This window comes from Branchiostoma floridae, chromosome 6 (genome assembly GCF_000003815.2).
Source record: "Branchiostoma floridae strain S238N-H82 chromosome 6, Bfl_VNyyK, whole genome shotgun sequence".
Classification (NCBI taxonomy): Eukaryota; Metazoa; Chordata; class Leptocardii; order Amphioxiformes; family Branchiostomatidae; genus Branchiostoma; species Branchiostoma floridae.
Genome location: NC_049984.1, coordinates 9,572,081 through 9,586,974, shown reverse-complemented (window position 1 = coordinate 9,586,974; position 14,894 = coordinate 9,572,081). Strand labels below are relative to the sequence as shown.

General features: G+C 42.3%; 2 protein-coding genes across 2 annotated transcripts; both read left to right on the top strand.

Annotated features, from left to right (window-relative positions):
- The first annotated feature begins 6,528 nt into the window (after positions 1-6,528).
- LOC118418540 lies at positions 6,529-8,514 on the top strand. Its single transcript, XM_035824529.1, has 3 exons — positions 6,529-6,710; positions 7,214-7,509; positions 7,707-8,514. The coding sequence occupies exons 1-3, from the start codon at positions 6,702-6,704 to the stop codon at positions 7,939-7,941; spliced, it is 540 nt and encodes a 179-aa protein (XP_035680422.1). The 5' UTR covers positions 6,529-6,701; the 3' UTR covers positions 7,942-8,514.
- A 3,597-nt stretch (positions 8,515-12,111) lies between these two features.
- On the top strand, positions 12,112-14,468 carry LOC118418528. Its single transcript, XM_035824510.1, has 3 exons — positions 12,112-12,364; positions 12,771-13,279; positions 13,753-14,468. Exons 1-3 carry the CDS (start codon positions 12,350-12,352, stop codon positions 13,991-13,993), a joined length of 765 nt encoding a protein of 254 aa, XP_035680403.1. The 5' UTR covers positions 12,112-12,349; the 3' UTR covers positions 13,994-14,468.
- Positions 14,469-14,894: the final 426 nt, after the last annotated feature.

The following is a 14,894-nucleotide window of genomic DNA, read 5'->3' as shown; positions in this document are numbered from 1 at the left end:
TGTTTCAGTAATAAACCTATTTTTCATGGCCTGACATGGTTCTTCACGTGGTACATACTTCATTTTTATTGACCTGTAGGATTAAGGTAAATAATACTTGCTGGTAGGGGGTATACTAATTGCAGCAATTTTCACGTGAGTAACTTCTCGCTATATTGAATACGCTCTACATGTGATCACACACCACACGTGTGCAAAAAAACAGTAGTACATGTGCCCATTTCATGGCTTCACATGGCACTTCACGTGGCACATACATCATTTTTATGGACCTGTTATAGGCTTTAGCTACATGATCTTCGCAAGTAGGGGGTATACTAATTGTAGCAATTTTCATGAGTATCTTCTTCTCGTAATTGTATTGAATACATTCTACTATCATCACATGTGTGCAAAAGAAAACAGTAGAACATGTGCCTATTTCGTGTCCTCATATGGCACTTTACTTGGCACATACTTCATTTTATGGGCCTTTTTAGGATTGAGCCAAATAATACTTGCTGGTAGGGGGTATACTATTTGTAGCAATTTTTACATAAGGAACTCCCTCTCGTTGCATTGAATACGTTCTACTGTGATCACACAACATGTGTGCAAAGTAACAGTATTGTGCCTATTTTCTGGCCTCATTTGTTACTTCATGTGGTACATACTTCATTCTATTGACCTGTAGGATTGATCCAAATAATATTTGCTGGTAGAGGGTAGACTAATTGTAGCAATTTTCACATAAGGACTTTCCTTTCGTTGTATTGAATACGTTCTACTATGATCACACAACATGTGTGGAGAAGACCAATAATGTAACTATTTCATGGTCTCACGTGGCACTTCACGTGGCACATATATCATTTTTATGGGCCTGTTGTACAAATGTAGGCTTAAGCTACATAATCTTTGCTGGTAGGGGGTATACTAATTGTAGCAATTTTCACAACTTCCTCTCGCATAAGTGAATACGTGTTACTTTGATCATATGTACAGCATTTGTGCAAAGTATAGACAATTTTGACATGTTTTTTTATTGTTGTGTTTGTAGCACTACATCTATGCTTAAATTGCTTTCACATTTTCAAAAAAGGGTGGTAATTGTCATTTTCACCCTTTCATGAATAGTAACGATTGGTCGACCGGTCTAGAATACTCCAAAATTTGAAATGAGATGGAATACAACCATATCCGTAGTAGATACGAAACTCACATAGCTGTCCCACAAAAAAGAATACAACAAAGTAAAAACAGAAACCGTGTTTATAAAAGATATACCACCTACTGGTGATTTTGGAAAAACACCACTGTTGTACTGCAACAGCTGAGTTTGTCTGCCGACCACTTATGTAGTTTAAATGCCACTTAAGGTAGTGTTGATGCGTGTAATTATCCTCGGCAGGGGGTGAGTCCATGCCGTATAATTTTTCCAGATGTCCACCCGTGTTTGTCATTAAGGAGTGACGGCCAATTAGGCCAATTGTGGAAGATCTAGAACTGACTACTAGTACTAGTATGTCGTGACAACAAGGTCTTGCCAAAGCATGTAGGTTCCATGCCCATAACACTAGTTAACAAGACCACGGCATTACAAGGACAAAAGATACAATAAACGGCAGTTATCCTGAAGCACCAAGGTCGGAGGCAAACACATACACACACACACACACACACACACCACATACTTACACACACACACACATACACGTACACACGCATACACACACATGATGGAAAGTATAATGTTACGTACATTTTCACAGGGGTAAAGAACAAGACCGCAGTCAAACACAACACGTTGCAAGACATTGCGAAGTGATTTATATATTTTGAGTTTTCCCCAAATTCAGTGGCATCACTGCACATGTACATTTTGTTCTGCCGTTTTAATGGCTATAAATACATAATTGAGGCAACACCTGGTTAAACTTACACTTCTTAACACATTTCTATTCGACGGAATCTCGTTTGCTTCCAAATAGGTTAGTTTGAGTGATCGGCATTAGGTCATCTCAAGTACGACGAACAAAACTGGATAAGCAATTCAATAAGTCCTTACTCTTCCGCATTTATGTCGGACAGTTATGCCAAGTCGTCAACCATTGGAGAGCAACGTTTCTGCTGCTTAGGCCGCCGTAACTTCCCCTTGACCTTTCGGAGTAGTGTATTCTCCAACGCCGTCTTCAAAACGTTCCTAAACTTGTACCCATAAAAACAGGTTCTCGGGAAACATGACGGTCGTTCTGAGCACTGTTGTACCCACACTGCGACCATTTCTTCTGCCGAGACGGCCTTGTCCGGTAAATGTGCTAGGTCACTACCGGCATGTGTGAACAGAGAGATGAGGTCCAAGTCGAACTCAGCGTCACACAGTGTGCACCCACTGCACGTCTCTGACCAGGAGCTCTGCTCTTCGCTCCCGTCCAAAGGAAATGTTGACAGGTCTCCGTATTCATTGCTGTTGTTGGCAGACATTTGTTCGCACAGTTCGGTGGATTTGATGCCGGAAAGATCCCCTATTTTGGCGGAAGAATGGCGGTCGCTGGATGATTCTCCGCGGCTGCCACATGAGCTACTGTTTGCCATCTGCATCTTGTCCACACAGTGGGTGCACGGCTTTAACACCTGCGCGATTGCCCATGCATCGACCACTCCGTCACAGTCACAATGTTCCGCACAATCAGGCTGAGCATGGTCTAACTCCCTGTCACCGATGAAACCTTCGGTAAAATCAATGTCCAGTCGGTCCAACTCGTCGGGAAGATGGAGGTCGTCGGACTCTAGCATGACAAGATCCGCGTGGTTTGGGGGGGAATCCTTCTCTTCCATGCTGACACGTTTGTCTACACCTTCATTCCAAAGTCGGGTATACTATAGTGTCCAGCTCAGGCCTGTGGTGGGCACTGGTCTGTCCAACCGCCAGGCCATGGTTTTGTGGTCGTCACTAGTGACTGACGTAAACTAGATGTGTCACGTGGTATAAAGAGAAAGTAATTCATCTTTCTGACTTGGCCTCCGGCTGTGTTCTGTCTGGCGGGGTTTAATTCTATAGATAAATAGTCGAGCATGATAAAGGCTTCCCTTTGCATGCCGACCACAAAGAAGGAGTGCGTACTACACTTACGGCAGTACGGAGTCTCTCGTCGCATCTAAAGTTTCCCTGTACTGTAGTACCCCACATATTTGGTATCATGTGCAGGGGCACATTGATGATAAGTATCTACATTTGCCCTAACTTGTCAAACATGCAGGGCAGATCCATGGCTGTCGGATGGGCTGTTGATGTGCTTGTAGTGACGCCAATTATCCATGTCTGATGAAAAAGATAACATCTGAGGAAAGAAGAGAATGTAGACGAGACGCCAGTTGGCACTTTTGTATCTTTATCAATGTGACACTTACATATATATTAGTCCTTTGGTAATATTTCTATACCTCTAACTCTCTATATCTAAATATATCTAAATCTCTCCCTTTATCTACATCTATCTACCTATTATCTACCTATATAGATAGATAGATGTAGATCTAAGTCTATTATAACGTTTGATACATTATTACGATGATAAAAGACAGCATCTATTCGAGGCTATGGGTTCGTGACATCAAATATCTTTATTTTTTCTTTTTCATACTAGCGTTTTCAAAGTATATATTCACAATATGCACTACATTAGATGCCATTCAGATCGCATTTGATCTTTTGCTAACGCGTCGCAATTTTTGCAATTAGTAAACCTTGGTTAAATGGAAAAAAGTACGTCTGCTAGCATTGCAGACACAGATGCGGCGTACTTTCCATACATCACGACAATATTGCTTAGCCCCTGCTGGGAGAGAAGTTGACAGCCTCTCATTGCGAATATAGATTGCAGTTGGAATCGACCAACACGACGATAAAGACATTAATTAACTCACAAAGGGACTTCTGAAGCGAGGAGATGAAATCCTTTATCTGTTACGAATGAAGGATGGGATCTATAGCATCAGCAGACAGTTGCCTTCAAGAAATGATCAGACACACACTTAACGCAGAAAAGTACTGATAATTTGCAGACTTGTTAAAAGATTTTTACTCCCTGAAATAAAAGCATTGGAATAGATTGAATTTTTTTCCCGAAGCTTATCATCTTTCTACACAAATGAGGTATACTACATCTAAGGACGTCTTGTCTATCACTGTTCATTAACATACTCTGTAGTAATTTCCCAAACCCTACCGGCATCACATTAACCCAGCTGTGCTTTTTATTTCGTCTTGCGATTCTTTCAATGGGTTTCATCGAAGATTGGCATCGGCTTCTTCTTATCAGGGCATCAATGAAGTTTCCTCCGAAGATTGACATCTTGACTTGTTAGTTATATGTAGAAGGAGTGTCGTTAAAGGCGACACCACTACTAAGAAAGTGCCAATCCGAGGTTGGGGCACGATGACAGCTTAATAAGGTCATCACAAGGACCGGGCCCTATGATCGACGGTCCATGTCATTCCTGCATTCCTCCACTGTATCTACCCCCTGGGTGTGGGGACCAAATTTCGGCACATGCGATCTTAAAGTTTAAATAAAGAACAGGGTTAAGATGGGACTTAAACCTTCTTGATACGCCACAGTCAGTGTTCGTTTAACAGCTTTTGTGGGGATGTAAATCTTAAGTCTGGATCATTTAATGACTCGCATTTTTCTACCCGTTCTTGCAAAAATAGCTTGGGGCTATCCTAGTGGGACATTGAATACAGTGTATTTGCAGTTTAATCGAAAGTCGCCAGGATATTCTGTAGTCAGAACAGGACGTTTGGCATAGAACAATTACAGGACCTCTTCCGTAGGATTATTGTACACGCTTTATACTTCTATGTACCACCATTCAAGGCCTTAAAATCTACAAGCAGATGATAGAATTGTAAATAGTAACGTTTGCTCGCTTCCACACATTTAAGACAGCCATTTCCCCGTCCAACATCTTCTTTGATAGAAGGAGAGCCCCAATACAAACTTGTCGTCAGTCTTGAAAGTGAACACAAACTATAATGGACTCTTTGACAGCTGGTACGTCACAGAGGAATATATTTAAGAGACTGGGTGCGTCAATCTGTTCTCTGCGAGGGTAAGTGCCATTTCCCCTGCCCCTCCCACCCTTATCAGGGTCAGCTGATACATTATTACGTCACCTTGGTCCGGTTTTTCTACGAATTCTGACTGTTGCATTGTAGGAGACGGCACCGACTGCCACGAGCTTCCTACCATTGAAACTTGCCCAAGCGTTAACAACGTGGCCTGCAATCTAGTGTCACCTGGGTTCATCTCACTTCTCTCCAAGCAGATGTTGGTGGGGAAGACTATGACTTTTCTATCATGATGTCGCATTTTCTATCGGCACTCCTCATCAACCTCTGCTGCGTGTCGCATGTTAAAGGCCAAGGAGAGGGGCAGTTCTTTGAGAAAGGTGTTGAAGTCCCTCCTGTTGCCCCTATGGTCGGGAGTGCGGACAGAAAACGGAACATGTGCCAAAGGTCACAATCTTCCCAACCAACATCTGCCTGGAGAGTACACCTTACACCGATAAGCCATAAGGTAGATTCGTCTTTAACTAGCAACAAAAAATCAGACGACTTCTCTTTTTTTACTAGTTAAAAGACGAATTTACTAATTAGGAATGTACTCCAAGTCGTTTGTATTTGAGGTTGTATGATCAATGGTGTACCTTCTTCGTAGACAATGTGTTTCATGGTCTCTGACTACATGAACATGAGGCTCATGATCAATTCAATGATAAAACAACTGGCTAGTGCAAATCATTACGTGTATTATGAATCGTGTATGAAATACTGAAAGTACACTGCAGAACAAAACTAATGACGTTCTTGGGTGGGGGAGTGATGGAAGGGAACCACATTTGTGAATATCTAAGTCATAATGCGACACGTTTTGTAAGATTGAAAGTCACTAACAGTGACATGAAAGACTGAGTAAAACTTTTTGACATGATCACTACCATGAGAGACGCCATTTTGATTTTTTTCAGAACATACATATTCTGTACACGAAACAGGCCAACACCTTTCTTCCGAATCATACGGCTATGAATAGACATGTAATAAAGCGTATGCTTACATGTTGTCATACTGGTACATATATGTAGTCACACTGGTACAAACATCTAAAAGTGTGTGAATTTGAAGAAAACTTATCAAAACTCATTGAAGTCACCACATAACCTGACGAATATCTACTCGCTGTGGCGACATCTTGATCGACATTTACACACCAGCCTGATTAGCAAAAGACGTTAGAAGGAACAGTCTTATAATAGGGATAATTAAAGTTCCAAAATGAGTTCTTCTAGTTCTCTATCTTTAGTAGATCGTTTCCTGTTCCTCTTATTTACAGCAGGTGAGTGTCGACTGAAAAGTTCCAGAGGCGCTCCCAATTATCCTCGGGCACCTTTCACTACAATAAGGGTCTGACTTCACGTTTCACCCTGCTTCCTGCTTTCTTAACATGTTGGTCCGCTTAAAAAAGCGTTTATTCTGCTAATATCTTAATCAAGGTACACTTAATCAAGCATTTCTTACAAGAAGCTACCCGTTTCCTCATACTGGAATTACCAAGCCCAAAATTCTTCCGGGCATGAGCTTAGTCATTCTTGCCATAAAGTTCTGCTTCTCCGTCCAATGATTCACTTCTTCCCTTTGGCGAAGACACGGCAACGACATGAGCTCTGTAAGTACAGCTTCTGCTTCTCTGGGATTTTGCTGGGGTTTCTGTAGATTTAATACCTGTTTATGATGATGAAATAAGATATGACGGGGCATGAGACTTAATGTAAAATCTGCATCATCATTTATTCGTCATGTGTTGATCTTTCTATAAGTGGGGATATTTCTATGATGCAACTTTCCTTACATGTGTACTTTTCTATTTGTCATTCCAACTGTTTCTCACATGTGTATCCACAAGCGGATGCTAAGTCGGCTGTTAACCTGTCGGTTGGCAATATGGTATTGACACCTATGACATGGTCGGTGTCGAATCATTTTGGTAAGAAAATCGAGACAGTAACCTATTGCAGTGGCGTAGCTTGCAACCTGTCAAACAATGTCTCTACTAAGCCATTTCTTTTGTGCAGACGTGTGACATTTTCTTGACCACTTGATACACATCACCAGATTTCTTGAAATAGGGATTACTGTTATTATTTTGACTGTACTTTGAACTATTTTCAGGTGACAGTCGTTATCGTTTTCTTGGTCGCTTTGCTTCAGACCTTGCGGCCCACGGAGGGGATGCCCCTCTCTTCCCCCGGTACAGATTTAGACGGCTTCACAGACCTTGCTTTGAGACGTCACGAGCTGACACAGCGAGAAGATAGACCGGTCTTGTCGCGCAGACGCCGTGATGTCACAGCCCCGACCCCCACCGCCAGCCCCGCCGAGCTTCCCCGCCACCACGGCCGGTACCTCTCCCAACCACCCGTACCTGTAGATGACGGTTACAACGAGCGGTCTATGTGCCAGTGGAGGTAACAGTCATTTTGTTGTAGGTGTATCAAGTCAGAGACAACAGCTCTATCATCAGTATAGATCATGACGCGATTCATGTTTGAAAAAAATGACAATATAGGAACACGAACACGACTAACTCTAGACGTAAGCAAATTATAGCATATACTCGATGAAAAAGGACTTGACCATGGACTGTGTTTCTTCATTTATCTAGGTATGAAGACAACGTTGAGCCGAACCGTTTCCCGTCGACGCTGAAGGTGGCCGTGAAGGAGTACACGGGTTCCCGGTGCCGCGACCCCGCCACGGGGGCGCCTCGGGCCGACCTCGCCTGCCTCCCGATAGACTACGAGCTGAACGTCCTGCGGAAAAACAGCGAGGGCGAGTGGCAAGAGTCGTATGAGTTCGTGACTATCGGCTTCACGTGTGCCGGATCGGAACCTCGCTAGTGCCGTACCATACAGCAATGGCAGGTCTCCACAAGCGATAACCTAGCGACCAATCTGTATACAAGATTCGCTGGAATTGAAACCTTTTGGTCAAGTTGACCGAGACTCCATGGGGACAGCCCCAGTGTGAGGTAGTTGTGTTGCAATGTTTTAATCGGACTCTTAACTTCATTTGTATCTGCTCGTATTGCTCCTGGTGTAACGTTAATGCTGTTGTTGTTGTTGTTGCTCAAGGTGATGAATGTATACAGAAGTTGATACAATTATAACTTGAAAAGGTAATATTCTGTCCGAACGATTTCTACTGTGGAATGAAGACTTTGAAAATAATGATGTTCACACTGCCAGCTTACTGACAATTATTGACAACAGCGCAATTACTAGTAATATTTCCTTAGGACTTTAGTCATCTTGTTTGGAGACGTGCTCATGGTATTTTGTGATACCACCGGTGGGCATGATTTTGATCAGCAATGTTATACATTCGGTATAAATCGGGGAAACTGCTTTCTCTATGTACATGGAACAGTATTGTTTAATCTCACTGTTGAAATTAGAAATATAAAGCAGAATAAACTAGAGTTCGGCGACCTCATACCTCCATGAAAATTCAGAGCTTTTGTAAATTTCATGCAATTGACTAAGACATTAACATAATTTATGCATGGTGTTGTTCATCATTGACAAACGTACACATGTCACAATTATAAAATTCCCATTATAAATCATAAAGCGATTTTGCAATTTTTACATAAATTATGCAAATAAGTTCCTCATTATCATATTTGGTATCTGCTTACATTCCACCTATCATATTAACATGTATTACATTTATTGAAGTCCAGTTATTGAAAACAATGGAATTATACAATTTCCTCATTAATTATGCAAATTAACTCCTCGTTTGCATAACATGCATATCATTATGAACATCTTTGCCTAAGCTACCTGCATACCTAAAATGTAGGCAATCCGTCAATCCTTTCTGCAGTTATCCTCTTTGGAATGTCTTGACAAAAACGCCCCTGCAGTTCCACAATTGAATGTTAGGGGACTGAAACTTGCCCCACTTTGTCATGACACTGACAGCTATCTGCCAGCCAAATGTCACGACCATATCACGTACGGGACAAGAGATACATTGAAAAAACTGCTATGATAGAATATTCTCATTAATTATGCAAATGTACTCCTATTTTGCATAATTAGTATTTTATCTTGTACAACATTGTCTAAGGTACCTACATACCAAAAATCATGAAAATCCGTTGTTCCCTTCTTGAGTTATCCTCGTCAGAAGCTTTTGACAAAAATGCCCCTGCTATCCCAAAACTAGACGCTAGGGGGCCCAAACTTATGTCATTTTTTCCTGAGCACAAGAGCTATCTAATACTTAAAAATCTTGACCATAGCATGTTCAGAACACAGAGATAGCAAAACCGGAAGTTGCGCTGCAGTACCAAGGTCACACACCATGGGGCCCAAAATTGACCTTGACCTTCGTCTTCCCAACCCCTACTTACATACCAAATATCATCGTAGTCCATCAAGAGGTTCTCAAGTTATGCTGACCACAAATATGCGGACACACAGACACACAGACAGACACACAGACACACACACAGACAGACACACAGACAGACACACTCAAAACTATACCTCCATTTTTTCATGGAGGTAAATATCTGGAAATAACTTGTTTTGTCAGACCTGACCTGACTAAGAGGTAGACAGGAGGGATATTTTAGGATAAGATTACTATGGATACAAGAGAACACACACATGAGTTAACACAAACAATTGTGGCTGTGATAGTGACTGGAGTTGTGACGTCAAAAAAAAGTTGCGAAGGTCAGCCCAGACCCGCCTGAAGGAAAACATTTCTTAAACATCGCATATTCTGTTGTACTGTTGTAACATTCTTCAACCAGGGGACCCAAACCTACACCACATACTCTCGGCCTCAGTAGCTATCTACCACCCACAAAGCACGACCATACAATATAGCATAGCCAGAACTCCAGATATCAAAACCAAAGTACTGCTACAGTACCGTAACAAGCCGTTATTGGGCCCAAATCTGATAATTTCGATGCCTCATCATCATCATCGTCACGGGCAAGTTTCCCGGACCAGGTACACTCTCTCCATCCAGACATCTCTGCCCCCAATAGAGTTCTTTAAATCCTCGGCCTGCAACCCCACATCACGAGCAAGTTCTCATCAAAAACAAAATATCAACATAATCCATTTGGTCTTAAAAAATAACCTTCTTGGCGAAGGTTATAAAAATGTTACCCATCACGGAGTGTTTTTATTTGCTTTTGAACAGACGGGAACAATTAATTCAATCCATGTAGCACTGCACTCAAGTTAGTAATGTAATCTTAACAGTGTACAAAGTACAGACAAAGTACAGACGGAAGGTAAAGGTAGTCTTTTACCTCCCTGACCGAAGTCAGGTACCCATTTTACACCTGGGTGGAGTGAGGAGGGTCGCGTAATCACGGAATGTTGTGACAGCTCATTTTTATCTGTGGTCATCTCTTTACTTCAGCTGGTGCACTATATACGGCGGTAACACAAACAACATAATTGCCTGACCTTCATTTTCATAATGTTCTCTTTGTCTACACACAGACCTAGGAAACGACGTTTGGTTACCATGTCAGGCTTCGTGACGATCAGACGCAACGTTAACCTTGGGAGGATTGACGTAGGATGTGACTTATGACCTTGGCATTTCTATCAATGTTGCCCGCGGAGTCTGCAAGGCCATTCATTCGTGTTCAGAGGGGCTCTTTTGGGGTAAATCCCTTTATTAGAATGGTGGAAAGTTCCACACACGTGTTCTTACATCAGTCCAACACTGCAAAACTACCCCACAGATAGGTAAAATGGTTGGGTTTTCATTTTTATTTAGATGAAAAAAAAATAAAGAATCGCCAAACTATATATATATGTGAAATGCAAAGATGCTCCCACACAAATAGCCGGTGTATTGGAAGTTCAAGTACGGAGAGAAAAATAATGTTGATTTTTGCCGAAATACTTTGCCAATCTCGACTAACATTGAGGTGCTCTATCTGTAGGGTGGAAACACCTTTATCAAGTTCTGACGTCCGGTCCTACGATATACATTCTTGATAGATCATGTCAAAAGAAATACCACCGCATTACCACTGTACATATGAGGACGTTTTGCTATGATACTTGCCTGTTGTAAAAATACAATGTTGAACTGACGTAAGAACACGCACATGGAATTTTCCACCATTCTAATCAAGGGATTTTCCCAAGACGTGGAAAATTTTCGTCACCCATGACCTAAGATTGACCTGGAGCTCCAAGAGTTACATTGAATCTTTACAAACAGCATGTCCTGCACAATATCGGATAAGAGCTATGAAGGATGATGATATCTAAGACTAATGTTGCATAAGAAAGTGTCTAAAAGAACAAGTCATGTAAGACAGATATTCTTAGCATGAGGTCATCATGCAGCACCAGGTCAGGACGCACGTCAACCAAATGATTCAGTTTTATCTGAATCATAGTGATGACGTTGTTGGGATCACCTGGGCATTGCATTAACGCATAATTTTAATCATGATAAGAATAATGATTCATTTTTGCCAGGAAAGAAAACTCCCACGCCAATCGACATCACGTCATAAGTAGATAAGCTGCATATCTTTTGATGTGTCGTGATGATATAGAAAAGTACTTGGTGCTTAAAACTAAGCAAATGCTACTGACAACGCCATGATACTGTGACATTGCCCAAATATATTACATAATCTAGTAGCTGTTAGCAAGAAATGAGAATTTAGGCACTTTCTGATGAGCTCACATTTGAAATATCAGTTGTATTCTGCAACTATCATTACCTACGGGCAAACATATCTAAGTGTTTAAAGGCACATGAGGCCATGAATTCATTATCCTCATGCAGGCAGCACGTGCAAAATGTAACGTAATTGTAAGAATCGACGTCAGGTCTTAAACATAGAACAGGAAATCTCTCATCCCGAGCTTTCTCGTGATGATAATTAGGTTCTGCATAAATCGCGCCATGTGACTGGTGAGATTGTTCTATTTTTTACTCGATGCTGTCAGTTGTACTGCGAATGTGAGCCCCATTTACCGGGTATCGGAAGTACCTGCGCAGCATTTGACCCAGAGAACAATAGATAACTTGTGTGACGACAAGCGTCACCATAGTTACTGCCCGGATAGGGACAGTCCCGCAGAAATGGCGCGAGGTTTGAGTGAGAAGATTTGTCTGCCCTCAGGTGATGAACAGGTGGTTTAAAGGTACGGCACGATCGTACTTGCTTCAGAGACAACGGCGAACACTTTGCACGCATTGCTACCTACGTGAGCAGCCGAAAAGACTCCAGTAGACATGGAACATCCGATGGTGAGTACTTAACTTGATATGGAAGCTTAGCCTTCTGATTCTAATATTCAATGGCATATCAGACAAGATACGCTTGTGCTTTAACGCTTCTTCTGTATAAGACCCCTTCTTCTCGTTTTTCTGACAACCAAGCCCGTCCATGTTCAATGACAGACGTGTATAACGCGTTGTGGTGGACACAATCAATATTATTTGTCTCCGAGATTTTTAGACGCACCAAGGCACGTGAGCATAGTGCTTTTCTGCCTCGTAACATGGAGTCTTGATATAGTTCCATTAGACAGAATTTCTTCAGATCCAGTGTTCTTTATTGCTGTGTACAGCGATGTCATGTCGTAGACCGGTAATATCGTGGCCTTGTACCTGTGCGCTCAGGTAGATAATTTTCTTTCACATTTCACACCAGATTGTCGCTCTCGTGATCGCTGTGATGACGTCGCCCCTCATGACGTCTGCTCGTCCGACTGATCATCCGATTGACGTAGATGGGTCGTCGTCTTCAGACCTGGACCAACAGTCACGTACAGAAGACATCCCACTATCTGTCACGCACCCAAAAAGTGTGACAGCTCTACAACAAGCCTCAGAAGAAGACGAGACCAGGAGAAACCCCACTGTCTCGACGACAGAAAATCTTCGTGAGAAGTTTCTTCAATTTAACAACTTTGATCGTTTGGAGGGAGAAGCGAGCTCGGACGGCCTGTTGGCGAGGCTAGCTCACCACCAGCTCCGGTACCCCGTGTACGGCCGTGGGGACGCCGCCGTCCACTCCCGCCGGCCAAGAGATGTGACAGACTCAGGTTCAGATTCAGACTCGGACGCTCTACCTGAGCACTACCGAAGGCACCTCTCCCAGCCCCCGATCCCTTTCGACGACGGTGCTAACATCCAAGGCCGTTCTGTCTGCCCATGGCGGTGAGTAAAACTTCAACACAGTCCACTAGCACATCCTATGTTAACTTCATGAAGCTATCTACAGACGCCTTCTTACTTTTAGTACTTTTATTCTTTTTGCTCTCTGTGTCAGGAAATATCTCTGGATTTACCTCCAAGCAAAATAAAAGTTCCCTATGATTGCTGAAATAGTAACGAATGAGTGCTGAAGGGTTCTTCCCCGGAGAACATTTTCTTTCGACTTCCCCTACAGCCAGTCTAACCAGTTTTCTCTGCTAAGTGCCAGTCTGTCTTGCTCGACCTATTTTTATTTATTGATATTGTAGGGTCGTCCCTTTAGTTTACGAGAAACTGTTTTCCAAGGGAGCCCTTCAACTTAACAATCGCATAAACATAAGACATACATAATCGCACATAGGAGTAATAACTTACATAATTAACTCAAAATAAATTAAAGACTAACAACTCAAAATCATTCTACTGACTTCCTACAGGTATGAGGACGACTTTGAGGCCAACCGGTTCCCGCACACCCTCCGGGTAGCGGTGAAGACGCACACGGGGTCCCGCTGTATCGACCCTGCCACGGGGGCTCCTCGGCGCGACCTGCGCTGCCTGCCGGTGGAGTACAAGCTCAACGTCCTCCGCAAGGACAGCGAGGAGGTCTGGCAGATTTCGCCGGACCCGGAGTACGTCACGGTGGGGTACACATGCGCCCGGTCCAGGACTGCATGAGCACGACAAAGGCCTACGTCACATTTCCAAACCGGGGCTCGACCGGGCAACTTTTGGGAACGAAAAAGTATGATATAAAAGGCACCAAACAACACAAGACGTAATAGTCGTGGGCATTATTTGTGTAAATTTTTATACTTTTCTATGTTTCGTTTCTACAAACAGCCCGGCCGGGCCCCGGTTTGGAAATGTGACATTAGCCAAGGTGAGGCTGGAAGTGAAGAGATGATCTTCAATGAACTTTCAGCTACTATCAATTAATGCATTCTGGCAATGCTGTCAAAATTTTATTTATGTCGTTCTTGTTAGTGCCTGGCGACAAATCTTGCTTAATCTGCAATGATTGACAATACGTACACTGCAATAGTTCAAATGTAAAGACAACCATTGCGCAGCATATATTATGTTGACGTAATGTAACCCTTGTAATGTTCTTGTTGAGCAGGAAATGATAATGCGGTACATACTAGGTATGTTTATACGTAAGTAGTTCTTTAGGGCTCAGGAAATGATAAGTTGAGCGGTATTTATCTTGACAATAGATAATTTGGTGACAACGTTACCTATGATCGTTGTTTTATTAACTTATGGCCTATAGGCTATAGTAATATAATTATTCGTATTTATGCCTATTTTCACCACGTTCTTGGTAAAGCTGTTGAAACTACAACATTAAATGCAAATGCCTTGTATGATTTGCCCCTACTCCTGAAAAAACACAACGCGAACGCGTTTGATGTTACACATGTAGATACTCGCTGTGCGATATTGTCTTTTAGTAGCTGGTCTGCTCTAGCACTTGTTATAATACTGGTCACCACACAAATGTTGTTCTTGTTGGCTAATATAAAGTGTTGTTTTATGTTTAAATTGATAGTGTAAAGAAAAACTACTCATACGA

What these genes read in the sequence shown, in the direction of transcription:
- LOC118418540 (XM_035824529.1), top strand. An exon ending in CGGTCTATGTGCCAGTGGAG is followed by an intron (nt 7,510 to 7,706) that starts GTAACAGTCATT and finishes TCATTTATCTAG; the next exon opens with GTATGAAGACAACGTTGAGC.
- LOC118418528 (XM_035824510.1), top strand. An exon ending in CGTTCTGTCTGCCCATGGCG is followed by an intron (nt 13,280 to 13,752) that starts GTGAGTAAAACT and finishes GACTTCCTACAG; the next exon opens with GTATGAGGACGACTTTGAGG.